The sequence below is a fragment of the Oenanthe melanoleuca genome, chromosome 1 (assembly GCF_029582105.1).
Source record: "Oenanthe melanoleuca isolate GR-GAL-2019-014 chromosome 1, OMel1.0, whole genome shotgun sequence".
NCBI lineage: Eukaryota > Metazoa > Chordata > Aves > Passeriformes > Muscicapidae > Oenanthe > Oenanthe melanoleuca.
This window is the reverse complement of record NC_079333.1, coordinates 15,883,697-15,896,461: the sequence shown is the minus strand read 5'-3', so window position 1 is coordinate 15,896,461 and position 12,765 is coordinate 15,883,697. Positions and strand designations below refer to the sequence as shown.

At 38.8% G+C, this 12,765-nt stretch overlaps 2 protein-coding genes across 4 annotated transcripts in view; both read right to left on the bottom strand.

Moving 5' to 3' along the window:
- Positions 1 to 8,235, bottom strand: part of LTN1 (listerin E3 ubiquitin protein ligase 1) — a 30,060-nt gene extending 21,825 nt beyond the window's left edge. Inside the window, exons 1-8 of the mRNA XM_056499501.1 lie at positions 8,134 to 8,235; positions 6,318 to 6,521; positions 5,905 to 6,003; positions 4,695 to 4,925; positions 3,656 to 3,708; positions 3,046 to 3,226; positions 2,111 to 2,284; positions 858 to 1,048 (exon numbers count right to left, since the gene is read on the bottom strand). Of these exons, the coding sequence (XP_056355476.1) occupies positions 858 to 1,048; positions 2,111 to 2,284; positions 3,046 to 3,226; positions 3,656 to 3,708; positions 4,695 to 4,925; positions 5,905 to 6,003; positions 6,318 to 6,521; positions 8,134 to 8,175 (1,175 nt within the window). The 5' untranslated portion in view covers positions 8,176 to 8,235. The remainder of the gene's footprint in view (positions 1 to 857; positions 1,049 to 2,110; positions 2,285 to 3,045; positions 3,227 to 3,655; positions 3,709 to 4,694; positions 4,926 to 5,904; positions 6,004 to 6,317; positions 6,522 to 8,133) is intronic.
- A 297-nt stretch (positions 8,236 to 8,532) lies between these two features.
- Positions 8,533 to 12,759, bottom strand: RWDD2B (RWD domain containing 2B). Of its 3 annotated transcripts, none has more exons than XM_056499615.1 (6): positions 12,570 to 12,759; positions 12,251 to 12,400; positions 11,914 to 12,132; positions 11,754 to 11,821; positions 10,337 to 10,699; positions 8,533 to 9,644 (listed from the first exon to the last, which is right to left on the bottom strand). In XM_056499615.1, exons 2-6 carry the CDS (start codon positions 12,257 to 12,259, stop codon positions 9,407 to 9,409), a joined length of 897 nt encoding a protein of 298 aa, XP_056355590.1. In that variant the 5' UTR covers positions 12,260 to 12,400; positions 12,570 to 12,759; the 3' UTR covers positions 8,533 to 9,406. The 3 variants fall into 3 exon arrangements, with proteins under 3 accessions (XP_056355590.1, XP_056355598.1, XP_056355607.1); XM_056499623.1 differs by having other exon boundaries at positions 12,611 to 12,759; XM_056499632.1 differs by having other exon boundaries at positions 12,270 to 12,759.
- Between the last annotated feature and the right edge of the window lie 6 nt (positions 12,760 to 12,765).

The following is a 12,765-nucleotide window of genomic DNA, read 5'->3' as shown; positions in this document are numbered from 1 at the left end:
ATAGAGGTTCAGAAAGTGTCACTTTCTATCATTACAGAAAAAAAAAAGAGAAAAAAAAAAGAGGAAGAAAAAACACAGAGGAAAAAGAAAGCCACCTAAAGACAATCTCACCCGTTTTGAGTTTGAAAACGTGCAATTTCTTTGCTTCTTAATGAATATTAGATCACACAAATTATCACAGAAGTATTACAGTCATTGTACCATGTGTAATAAAATCCTGTACACTTTTCAAACAAACCCCTACATAATTCTCTTCTCCAAGAGCTCTACTAATTGCTGCACCAACACCAGTCGAGAACTAATTTTTTTTAAAAAAATAAAATTTCAGTATTTCATAAAATAATTTCTATATGCTTTTGAGTAAACAATGCACAAATGTACATTTAAATTACATTTGATTGAAAGGTGGTTTTGATGTATTTTAAAGGCATAAAGTAAAAGCAGTTTTACCCTTTAAAAATGAGTATCACAAGAATTACAGTTCCTGCATAAAGGAAATGTCACTATCACAAAGCTTATCCCCTCTGTAAGAATTACACACTGGTGAGAAGAGTCTGATTCTTAAGAGTCACCTTAATTATAATTAATGTTTCATATTCAAATTGGTCATGGAACAAACACAAAGCTTTGACAAGGAAAGATAAGAATGGTTCATGAAAGGAAGATGTAGGAAAATCAAAAGGAAAGTTGAAGGTTTAAGACAACAGGAACAGCCACAAAGGACCGACTCCAGTTTTGGATACTGAAAAGAATTTTTAAAATATGATCTCATTTATCTTTAAATGCTTAAAGATTAGTTTATTTATTTCCAAATGTAAAAGAAACTGACTCCAAGCAAATAAATTTTTGGTCCATACCCTTGAATTATAGAGCTGAAAAGAACTCTGAAGTATTCCAGCTTGGGTTCCACAACGTCAGGAGGCACCTTGCTAATGAAGGGCAGGAGGTTTGGGTAGATAACAGTAGCTAATCCTCGCCCACCTTCTCGAAGCACTGTCCACAGCTTTGGCAGAACTCCTTTTCTGGCATTTACATGACTCCAACAGTCCTACAGAAAGAAATTCATTTACTAAAAATTAAACAACATGTTGCCTCAGAAGAACTCCCAAGGTAGCCATTTAACATAGCTCCCTGTATTATAGCTGAAACAAATTATTGTGAAACTTAAATTCTGTTAAGTTACTCACTTGCCAGTATTCTTTAAAATCACTTTCCCCCTATTTTGGCTTGTGCAGTTAGCATGATAAAACAACTAATGCACTGTTTAAAATCAAGTGACCTTCCTTGTTAGCCAATCAAAGGTTTCTCTTTAATAATGCTTTCATGATGCCTCATAGAAATCTGTACTGTAATTAGTCCTGTATTTAATTTTAAGTTCTCATTATCAAGGCCAACCAATAACTGACCTTAGAAGTATCACTAACTTCAAAACTCTTCAAAAATTTTCTGATGGTTAGAAAATGCATTGGAACTCCCCCCTCATTACACTTTTTTGTCATCTTATCTATTTTATTTATTATCATATTTATTATAGTTCAAGGTATCTATATTTATAACAAGCTGAACAAAGACTGTTTAGGGATTTTTTTCACGAAAACTTGTTACAGTTCATTCCAGCAGCTGCAAAAGGGATCTGCAATGCTAAACCCTCAAAGCATCCCAGTCTATGGCAACACCTCATCCTGCTCATAAATTCAAAGCCGGTGATTCACTTAAAATTAAGGGGAAAAAATAAAAGAAAAAGCTATAGAATCCTTATATTTGAAGTGGAAACATGTTAACCAAAAATGCACTGCCGGTCATTTTTGTAACTGTCTTTAACAAAGAAAAAGGTTTTAAGCATTATTTGATTTACTAGTAACAATATTTAATGAAAGGGTTTCTGGTTAATTAAATTAAATTTATAAAACAACTCTAATTTTCAGATATGCTGGACATGATATATTTGAAAATTACACTGAAAGATGGAGGATGTAGCCTTAAGGAGTTTCTATTATTAATCATAAAGAAAACCCAGTCAAGCCTGTCTTCCTAACTCTACACAGAGAACAACACTTGGTGAAAAGTTAAATTTGATGAAAATATCTGCCCCTTACGCCTCCCACATTACCTCAATAGTGGTGACAGTATAAAGCACTGCTTCCCAAAGAGCAGGACACACCACTGCATCACTGTCATCAATGCTGAGAAGAACAGCAGGACAAACTCTTGGTGCTTCAGCTTTCACTGCCTCAGGCAAGTGCTGGCAAAAAGCAGAAATCAGCTCAAAGAAAGCTGAGCGAACCTGAAAAGAGGCCACAGAAGGAAAAACAGAATTTGTCACTACATGCAGTTCATAAGATTCCTTTTAAAGTCAACAAAACCTTACAATACACTGTCACCATATTTTATCATATTAACAAAGGTTAAAATATTATTAAAAACAAAGCAGTCATTAAAAGATCTTATCAAATATTTTAACATAACTTGTTTAGTGATAAAATGCTCGTCAAAATTCTATTTTTATATACTTCTCCAAAGGTGTTTTTTTCCCAGAAGCAACTTAAAGCTTTTAAACAAAATACTATTGCATGAATTCATCACCTTATGCATCACTGCTCTTGGCAGACTAAAGACCAGTAAAATGGTTTAAAAAATGAAAATCCCAAAGCACTAAGAACACATGCTGTAAGTTGAAAGAGTTTGTAACCTCTACATTAATTTTAAATTACAGCAGATTGCCAAGAAGTAGATCATGATGATATGGAAATAAAAATTTAGCCTACTGGATAAATTTTCAAGCAATATTGTCTATATTGACTTTGGGGGTTTTTTAACATTAAGTCTGGTCAGATACTAGTACCAGATCAAGAACATTTATAATTATGTTAACTGAACAATCTCTTTAGCCTTTCTGGAATCTACTTAGAAACCTGAAGGCTGTTCCAGACCTAAGAAAAGTACCAAACTGATCCTTGTAGAATATCAGTAATTAATATTTCCTTAGGTTAAGGGTATTACCTTTAACAAAACCCAAGCAAAATAAAGAAGAAATTAAAAAGTCACCTGTGATACGTTGTGTTTGCTATATTTCCAAAATTTGTTTTGAGACAGAAGAGACATTAACTTTTCCTCCAATGAATGCATCTCTTTCTTTGGCAACATGCTGAGCAACTTTTTTAAAGCTAACAAGGAACAGGTCAGAATCCGGAAAAATTTGGCTTCTCTTTCTTCTTCTGGTACAGTTCTCAGAAAGCAAAACAAGCAAAAAAGTTACAGGTGGACTGCAAATAAACCAGGAGGCATCCCAAGTTTGTCTAAACTAAACTGCCTTCATTTTTTTGTGGCTTTTTTTTTTTTTTTTTTTTTAATTTCAGATGCAAAGTAAATATATAAACTTTCCATAGATTCTAAATTACACTATAAACTGTTAGAAAAGAGAAGAGTTTCGAGTCATCTCATCTTCCAGCTACTCACATATGCTATTCTTAAAACAGCTGAAACAAGAATTAGATAACTGGTAACACTTTTAAAACCATTTACACTTAAGTCCCAAACAAAGTTGCTGGGATCTGGACTCCTGAAACAAAACTAAATTCACTACTTCCAGGGACAGAGAACACAATAAAGAACAGTATCTAAAGACTTAGATATACATTTAAGCAGGCAAACATACTGAGGGTCACTGAGTGTATCAGCTGTTTCCTTCAGAAGGTGATCTTGAAGTACCTATGAGGGAAAAAATAATGCATATAAACACTAAGAAATCTAATAGCTATATGTGAAGAATATAGTCCACCCATTATCCAGAGACAGCCCTACAATAAAATTTCACAATCTCTGAGTTGTGTATTTTTAGACATGCCAGTAAACATGCTAGAAAAGAACTTGACTCATGCTGAACATAGTAGCTGTGGTACTGCCTGAACTAAGTCTTCATAATACTTAGTAAATTGTAGCCCTATGCTAATGTGTTCCTGCTAAAAGGAAGCCAAACTGAGGCAAATCAAAACAGTTAGGTTTCACATGATGGGCCAGCAATGTAATCTTTTACCTTTTTTTAATTCAGTCAACTGAGTATCATATCTGGCTGGCAGAAGAGCACAGACCTTGGTCAGAATTAAACTTGTAGATGCTGAAACACTGCTCAGCATTCTTCATTCCTTTTTCACTGTAGCTTAACTACTCCAACATCATTATTCCACCTGTCAGCAACATTATGTGTTGACTGAGCATCATTACATAGGAATGCACACAAGGAAATTCACTATTCATTCCTTTGGTTCCAGCCATTCTCATCCCAAGTCCAAAAAAATAGATGCATTATTTTCTCTGCGTTCTTTATTCTTCTTCCTTTTTATATTTCCTTACAGAATAAATTCTTCCCTGTGAGGGTGGTGAGGCACTGGCACAGGTTGTCCAGAGAAGCTGGGGCTGCACCAGCCCTGGAAGTGTTCAAGGCCAGACTGGACAGGGCTTGGAGCAACCTGGTCTAGTGGAAGGTGTCCCAGCTCATGACAGGGTGCGGAACATGAAGACCTTTCAAAAAGGTCCCTTCCAACCCAAACCAATCTATGGTTCTCCTCACAGGGGTAAAGTTTCAGGCAAGAATGAAATTTAACTGTGAAGAATAGATGGGGGAAGGGTGACTTTTAAACTTCTAATATAAGTTGATATATACGAAGACTTAAAGAAATACAAAAGTATAAACTCACATTAAGAATTTCATCCTTACAGAATACTAAGGCTTCAGGTTGTTTGCTCGAAGGAAAAGCTTTTTCAAAAGCTACTTTTGCAGCAGAAGCAGCAGGGGAGTAAGTGTCACACTGAGCAATCAGCCAGTAACCCATGATACTTTTTAAGTAAGGAGCTAAATGCTTTTTTACTTTAAGAATCAGTTGCTCGAAAGATTGCTGAGTTGCTTCTCGAACACGTCGATCATGATCCTGTTAAACAAAGAAAAGAAGGAAAAAAAGAGAAAGGTTTATTGGTTTAGGAAATGCACCTTTGCTTTCAGGTACTTCAAAGCACAAGTGGTGATTAAAAAGCCATATTGGCAATTAACTGGATTTGAAACATAGATTTGAAAATACACACCAACAAGAAAAAGGTTTTCATATCCCAAGGTATGGGGAGAGTCCTAATTTAGTAGCATCATATTCCCAAAATGTTGTACACTCAGAATTGTAACCTTCACATGATATTTCTAACAACAATTTTTGTTTCCAATTTATACAAACATTTTACAGACAGACAAGAGATAGGAGAAACAGAAAGCTTTGAAGACATCTTTTGAATTAGAACTACCATAAAGCTTTGCATTGTTGTCCTTTATCTGCACATGGATTTACAACATCATGATTTTCTACACTCTTGACTCCAGAAACAGTAGGAATTACTCTAACAGGCATTGCAGAATAGTGATTAATTTTGTCCCATATCATGTTTTCAACAGTATCCATTCTAGAATCTTGGAAATACAGCAAATATGTCAATAAACTTATTGCTAATCTGGCTACACATGGCCTTTTCATATTTGGGTTTGGGGTTTTTTTTAGTGTTAAGTCTGGTTAGATATTAGTCCTAGATGAAGAAGATTTATAATTATGTTAACTGGACACTCTCTAGCCTTTCTGGAATCCACATAAAAGAACTCTTCCTAAGAAATATAGTACTACCTTTTAAACATAGAAGTCTAACAGACCTATCAAGGAAGTACAGCCCAGACACCAAGAGTTAAAGATTCCACTCACTGCCAATACTGAAATATGTCCACAAAAGAACAGTATTTTCCTTCAACTTTGATGTTTCTCCTAGAACAAGTCAGTAATTCCAACAAAGGTAGATAGGTCAACAAAGACCACTTTAGAGGTAGTCACAGGAAGTATATAGCTAAGTTCTTAATTTAAATACTTCAATACTTACTAGTGAAATTTTACAATAAATTCTCGGCCAGTAAGGAAGAACACCTTTAACAACTTCTGCTTCTCTTTCCTTGCACATCATCCCAAACTCTTGCATAGCCTAAAATCAAAATATCAAGAGCATAACTTCAGAAATCAGGTAGATATGTTCTGTAATTTAGTTAAAGTTTGTATCTGAAACTGCAACTCCCTTTTCCAAAAATCAATTCATTTTTTGCAAATGAGCATCTATAGAGATAATTACATGATGGACTTTGCTATAGGTTATCCAAGACATCTTCTGGATTGAAGTTCTAGCAAATCCACCAATGTGAAATTAGCGTTAGCTACTTCCTATTCCTTTTCCACCTGAAAACTGTATTATTCTCCAAATTAAAATATAAATAAATCAGGGGGGGCAAAGGATACACCTACTTTTAACTTGGTTGTGACATCCCTTTTAGAAAGTTTCCGCAGCACCATTCGGAAATCAGCATCCACAAGGCTGTCAATTTCCTCTGCTCCTTGAATTGCAGGGACATATCCCAGATCGCTCTGAGATGTTCCAAAGCCGATAAACCCGGGCACTGTTCCACGTTCCTTGGCAAGGAGCTCTGCAGCTCGGCCACTGCTAGAAGGCTGACAAAAAACAGGGACAGGAGTCAATTATCTATCCAATTTTATTTTGCACACATCATGTATTTGATGATCCTATTTATATTGTACAATTAAGCTTCTAATAAAAATAAAGTCTCTCAAAGAAGAGTCCACCTGTGCTTTAAACATAGAAGTTTGACCTAGAAAATGATTCTTCTCTTTAGGATAGGCTGAGAAAGTTGGGGCTGTTCAGCCTGGAAAAGAAAAGGCTCCAGGGAGCCCTCATAACATCCTTCCAGCACCAGCAGAGAGCCTACAAGAGAGCTAGAGACAAGTCTTCATCAGGAACTGTAGTGATAGGGCAAGAAGGAATGACTTCAAACTGAAACAAAATAGATTTAGATTAGGTATGAAATTCTTGCCTGTGAGAGTGGTGAGGCCCTGGCACAGGTTGCCCAGAAAAGCAGCAGCTGCCCCATCCCTGGAAATGTTCAAGGCCAGGTTGGATGGGGCTTGGAGCAACCTGGACTAGTGGAAGGTGTTCTTCTCCATGGCAGGGGGTAGGACTGGATGAGCTTTAATGTCCCTTTAAATCCAAATCAATAGACTCTGTGAGTCTATTCAATGATTCTGTGACTCAGAATTCTCTTTTCTCATAAGGCATGAATACTTATAGAAAATTTTACTGCTTTTATTGCTTTATATTGCTTTTTTGCTACACAAAAAAGCCAAACAGAAAACTCCCTCTGCAAGCAAACAATTTATTAAGGAGCTATAAACAATTTATTAAGAAACTATTAATCCTTCTTCAATATTTCTGGGTTTCCTAGCTATCATGGGCCAATACAGCTACCAGGGAATGCTCCTTTCTTCTCTGAACAAATAAAAACATATAGACAAAATAATGGATTCTCCCATCAACTAAGTGGCCAAAAATTATTTAGAGGAATGGAGCAAAAGCACGCATATGTAACAAGTACAATAAATATCACCTAAATAAAGACACAGTGTGTGTTCTGGAGCTCAGCAGCTCTTCTAGTTTACCCCTTTGCTCATTGTATTACTGGCTCAGGTTTGTTTCAATCACACACTTCTGGAAAGACTGCCCCAAAACTGACTGATGCTTTAATGTCCTCTGGGACACCTCATAATGCAAATACCTTTTATTTCCTAATGACAGCCAGCAGTTTTGTGAGCTTATGGGGGTTTAAATCACCTTTTCTGTATGAGAGCTGTTAAGTACATGCTGCTTTGCGTTCCCTAGTCTTCCCTAAATCCAGGGAGGAATTAGGGAACCTGAACACCAGACTTCTCCCACAATCCTGAGTGACAGGACAGATGTCACATCACCTCTGGCCTTTTGGCAAAAGTGTACTCTAAGACTCTGCACAGAGAAACACACCAAACGTACCACCGGCACCTTGACGAATCTGCAGCGCTTTTGCTGCCCCTCTCCGCACAAACACCACCCAGCAGCAAGCACGGCCCAGGCCAAGAAGCGGCCCCGGGCCCGGCCTCAGCCATCACAGCCGCGGTGGGAGCCGGGCTCCGCCGGCCCGCAGCCCCCGCCCGGGGCACCCGCAGCGCCGGAACCGCTGCTGCCGAGGCCCGGCCCGGCCCCGCCGCCCTCCCCGGCCCCGCAGGTCCCGCTCACCCGCAGGTTGCCCTTGGTTCGCTGCTTGTTCTTGCCCCCCATGGCGGCGGCGGCACCGGGAGCGGGGCCCGGCCGGAGCCACCGCGGGCACCGCGACACTTCCGGGGCGGGGCCGCGCGGCGCGGGAGGGAACCTGCCCGAGCGGCTTAAACCAACAACGCCCTTTAAAGAAAAATATAATAAAATAAAATCCACCGATCTTAAACTTCGGGCGTCCGGCCTTTGCGGAGCAGCGGCGTTCTTGTACACTTACAAGGACTTTGGATTTGGGAAAAGTTTCACCCGCGCTTGTCGAATGGCATCTCTGTGAAGTGTCCCTACGAAAGGTGCTCCAAATCCGTACCGGAGAGCTGAATGACAGCGGTTTTACTGAATGTGTACAGAAACACTTAATCAACATTTAATAAAAATATTTATTAAATATTTATTAAATATTGAAAATACAAAGAAACTAATGTCTGATTTTTCTAGCATGGGGTTTAGATACAGTATCCACAAAATTAGCATTCATTGATACAACTTTGTTGAAATCCCACTCAAAAACACGCGCAACATAATGCACTTCATATTACAGGAGTGAAAACTTGCAAACTCAGAAGGCTGAGGACAGTTGCAGAGTTTTGGAGCATGTTACCAAAATAACAGATGTAGTGGAGCCACTGTAGTATCTATCATACCTCACACAATTTACCTACAGAAAATTCTTATGCCTTAGAGTAGGCATCCTAGCTCATCTTAGCAGCATGAGTAAGACTCCTGTAAGCTTGCTCCCTCCTTTTGTTCTTTTTTAAATAAAACATTGATCTCATGGCTTACTAAACTTTCAGGTAGAAAGTAGAAAATTGTCTTTAAAAAAAAGTTTTCATTAAGTGTACATAAACAGTAACAAGTAATGTAAACATCATGTTCTCGTTCCTGAGATATCCACTCTGCATTTTTGTCTTTTATTTGTATATTCATTTACCATATTCCATCTGTTCATCCATCTATAGTTCTGTAACTGTCCAGTAGGTTATCAAGCACATTTTCTTTCATTTTAAATAGGTATGTACCTATCTCCTTAACACCAGAAAGTGCATAAAGCATTCCTATAGTCATTTTCATTATTCAGGATTTCACTGGATATTTGTTTTAATTGAAAACTGGATTAATCACATAAATCATGAATTATTAATCCCCTATCTGACCAATTGTTGCAGAAAAGCTAGGGAATCTGTTAGGAGGATTAACTTAGAAATGTAAGTGCTGGGGCCTGTGCTGATCTTCAACCCCTTCAATGCCCTTCAACCCCAAAGTACATTTGAAATATGTCAGCACATCCTTTTTCTTCTAAAAAATGATATAGTTGCCCCAAGTCCATATGGTTTCCCCTGGCACCATGTGCATCAAAACATTTTTCTTCCAAAGTTGAGAATTTTCGTTGCTTCTGGATCTCAGCATGTCCTTCACCTTCCAAAGAAACATCTTCTCTGTGCCGAATAAGAATTCTTTTCCACGTTAATCTTCTTATCCTGAAAGCAATTGGGAAAATATTAATCTACCTAAAAAAATAAAGACTGTTTTAGTTAATACTAGGGAATAACTACCATCATGAAAGTCAATAAATTCTGTTTGTGTATACAGATTGACAGAGATAATAGTTCATAAGCTGGTGATAGAAATACCACTCATGTGCAAATACTCTCATAAAGAGAGGCTTGGTTTTTTTATATCTCCCAGGACTGGAAAACTTTAATGCTATTCCTCACAAAATAATGAATGAGGATGTGGTTTCCATTTCAGGGCTCACTTCTGCCTTCCCTGTGCTAAGAATTCTCACACAGTCTTAGCTATTAGAATCAAATTACAATGATTATTTACTCTGCACCACCCAGAAGGATAAATGATGGGAGCAGAATTAAACACAAATGTGAAGTGATAGCACACATATCTAACACAACTGGGGTACTGCAGTCCATCTCTATAAAAGTGAAACACAGAGGAAAATAAATGTGCACCATTCAGTACTAGTTGCTTTGACTGTTGCAGCCAACAGTATAGTGAATATTCAGAGTTGTACATGCATTATTATAAACACAAATAACTTTGCAGATCTTCACAACTTGGCAGGTGGTTGGATTTCCCACCTTCTGGCCACATGTACAACATGACAAAATTCAATATTCTAACTATTGATTGCATTTAAGTACAAAGAAGAACTAACCTTGACCAGAACTCTTCACAACTACTTTGTAAACCTTCCACACAAACAACACCTGGTTTCCCTGGCATGCAAAACCCTGACAGAGAAAGCTCCTTGGCCCAATCAATAATATTCTTTCTTTTTTGCTTGTTGTAAATGTGATGACTGTAGATCCACAATCGAGTGAATGTGGTGACTTCTGACTGTGTGGCATCTGAGGCTGTCATTGAGGATGAAAGATCTTTGTCAATGTAAGCAGCTGCATGGTCTTTAACCCACTCCCTTGCACTCAGCATGCAGGGCTCGCCACTGAAGTTTTGCATCAAATATGTTTTTAGATCAGAGTTCAGGAGAATCTGCTGAGAGCGGCTTAATAATGATGACCTAAAGAAAAAGAAAAATAGAAATGCATATGAAGATATATGTGTTCACAATTTAGAATGTTTTTTAAAACATGGAACAATAGAATCCTTAGGCTCAGAAAAGACATCCAAGATCAAGTCCAACCTTTGACCAGATCACCTCCAGGGAGGCAACTCCAGCACCTCCTTGGGCAGCTCCTTCCAATGACTGACCACCCCTTCCATGAAGCAATTCTTCCGAATTTCCAACCTGAACCTCCCCTGAACCAGGCACAGAGGCCATTTCCTCACGTCCTGTCACTGATTCCCTGGGAAAAGAGGCCAATCTCCTGGATACAGCCTCCTTTCAGGGTGCTGTAGAGTGATAAGGTCCCCCCTGAGTCTCCTTTTCTCCAGGCTAAACAACCCCAGCTCCCTCAGCTGCTCCTCATAGGACTTATGTTCCAGACCTTTCCCCAACTTCATAACTTTTCAAAAGTTTTGCTTCAAGCTGCCGAGAAAATCAGGCATAGTTAGATAATACACACTTGCTGTTGATACTTAACTCATCTTAATTAGTATCTAGTTGGTGTGCTAACTCTTGAATTCACAAACAGCACTACCAATCTATGAAACAAAATCAAGAAAAAGGTACTTGAAAAGTAAGTAGGGTGGCTGAACTGATTTCCTGTAATACATAAGTCTACTTCTTTAAACAGAAATAAAAAAAATCAGAAGGCTGGAAGAAATAGCATTATGACAAGGGAGGAATAAGACCTTTGACTATCTTTTCACCTCTTTAGTTAGTCTTAAGCTTTATCAAAACAGACATGTCTTTCTTCTTGAGCATCACACCCATGAATAGCATTTACATGTAACCCTTCTGTACAGGTGATAGCTCCTTCATGCTTTTTCCCTTTCCCTCACTTATTTGCTGAGCACAGCAGAGAAATCATAAGCTTGTGTATTTGACTTTTCTTCAGCAGTAAACCATAAAAAAAAAAAAAAAAAAAAAAAAAAAAGAGGACTGTCTTCTCTGACCATAACTGTATTTGCAACACACTCTAACTTATAAATGTTTTTATTAGCAGTCGTACCTGACAGTAATTTCAGGGAGAACAGCTGGATATTTAAATGGTAAAGCACAGGCCAAAGAGAATTCCACCTAAAAACAAATAGGCAAATGTTTACGTCACATAAGCCATAAAATCCCAAAGAGTAATACAATATTTTTTTTTTAAAAAGTGTTTACAATACCAGAGAGGCATTAGGCACTTCTGTCTTTACGTTCAGTATAAACTGGACTTTTGAAGATGGCACCTCCGCAGACTCATTTTCAACATAGTGTTTTAGTTCAGCTAGAGCCAGTTGGTCTGTCACAGCAAACTCTTCCTCATAAGGAAACATGCTAGACAGTAAATCTAACTCCGAAATTTGTATCTCTGCTTCTTCTTGGTTGGCCATTTCTCTTCTTCCCTGAGCAAAGAAAAAAATCAGGGAAGACACGGCTTGATTATGGGACAAAGTTCATTAACTACTCCTATGCAAATCATACTACAGAATCACAGAATATGCTGAGTTAAAAGGAACTCACAAAGATCATCGAGCCTGACTTCTGCCCGGCACAGGAAAATCACAAGTCACACCCTGTGCCTGAAGAGCATTGTTCGAACGCTTCTGGAGCTCTGCCAGGCCGCTGCCAGACCACTTTCCCAGGGAGGCTGTTCCAGCTGCCAACCACCCTCTGGGGACAAGAACCTGTTTTTAATATCCAACCTTAAACCTTCTCTGACTCAGCTCCATGTCCTGCCCTCGGGTCCTGTCACTGGTCACCAGAGAGTGCCTGCCCCTCCACCTCTCCTCACGAGGAAGCCGTAGACTTAATGTATATTAATAGTTACGAACAATCCCACCAGAACCGGCTCGAGTGTGCCGGGCAGTCTGTGCCACGCACACACGCTGACAGCCCACGCGGCTTCCGCCGCCCTGAGGCGGGACAGGACGCGCTGGTGTGTCACCAAACCAGCGTCTTTCACACAAGACTGCTGCTCAGATGTGCTGAGGTGGCTCCCGCCCCTCGAACACTCCGCTTCCCCCACACCGCGTTCA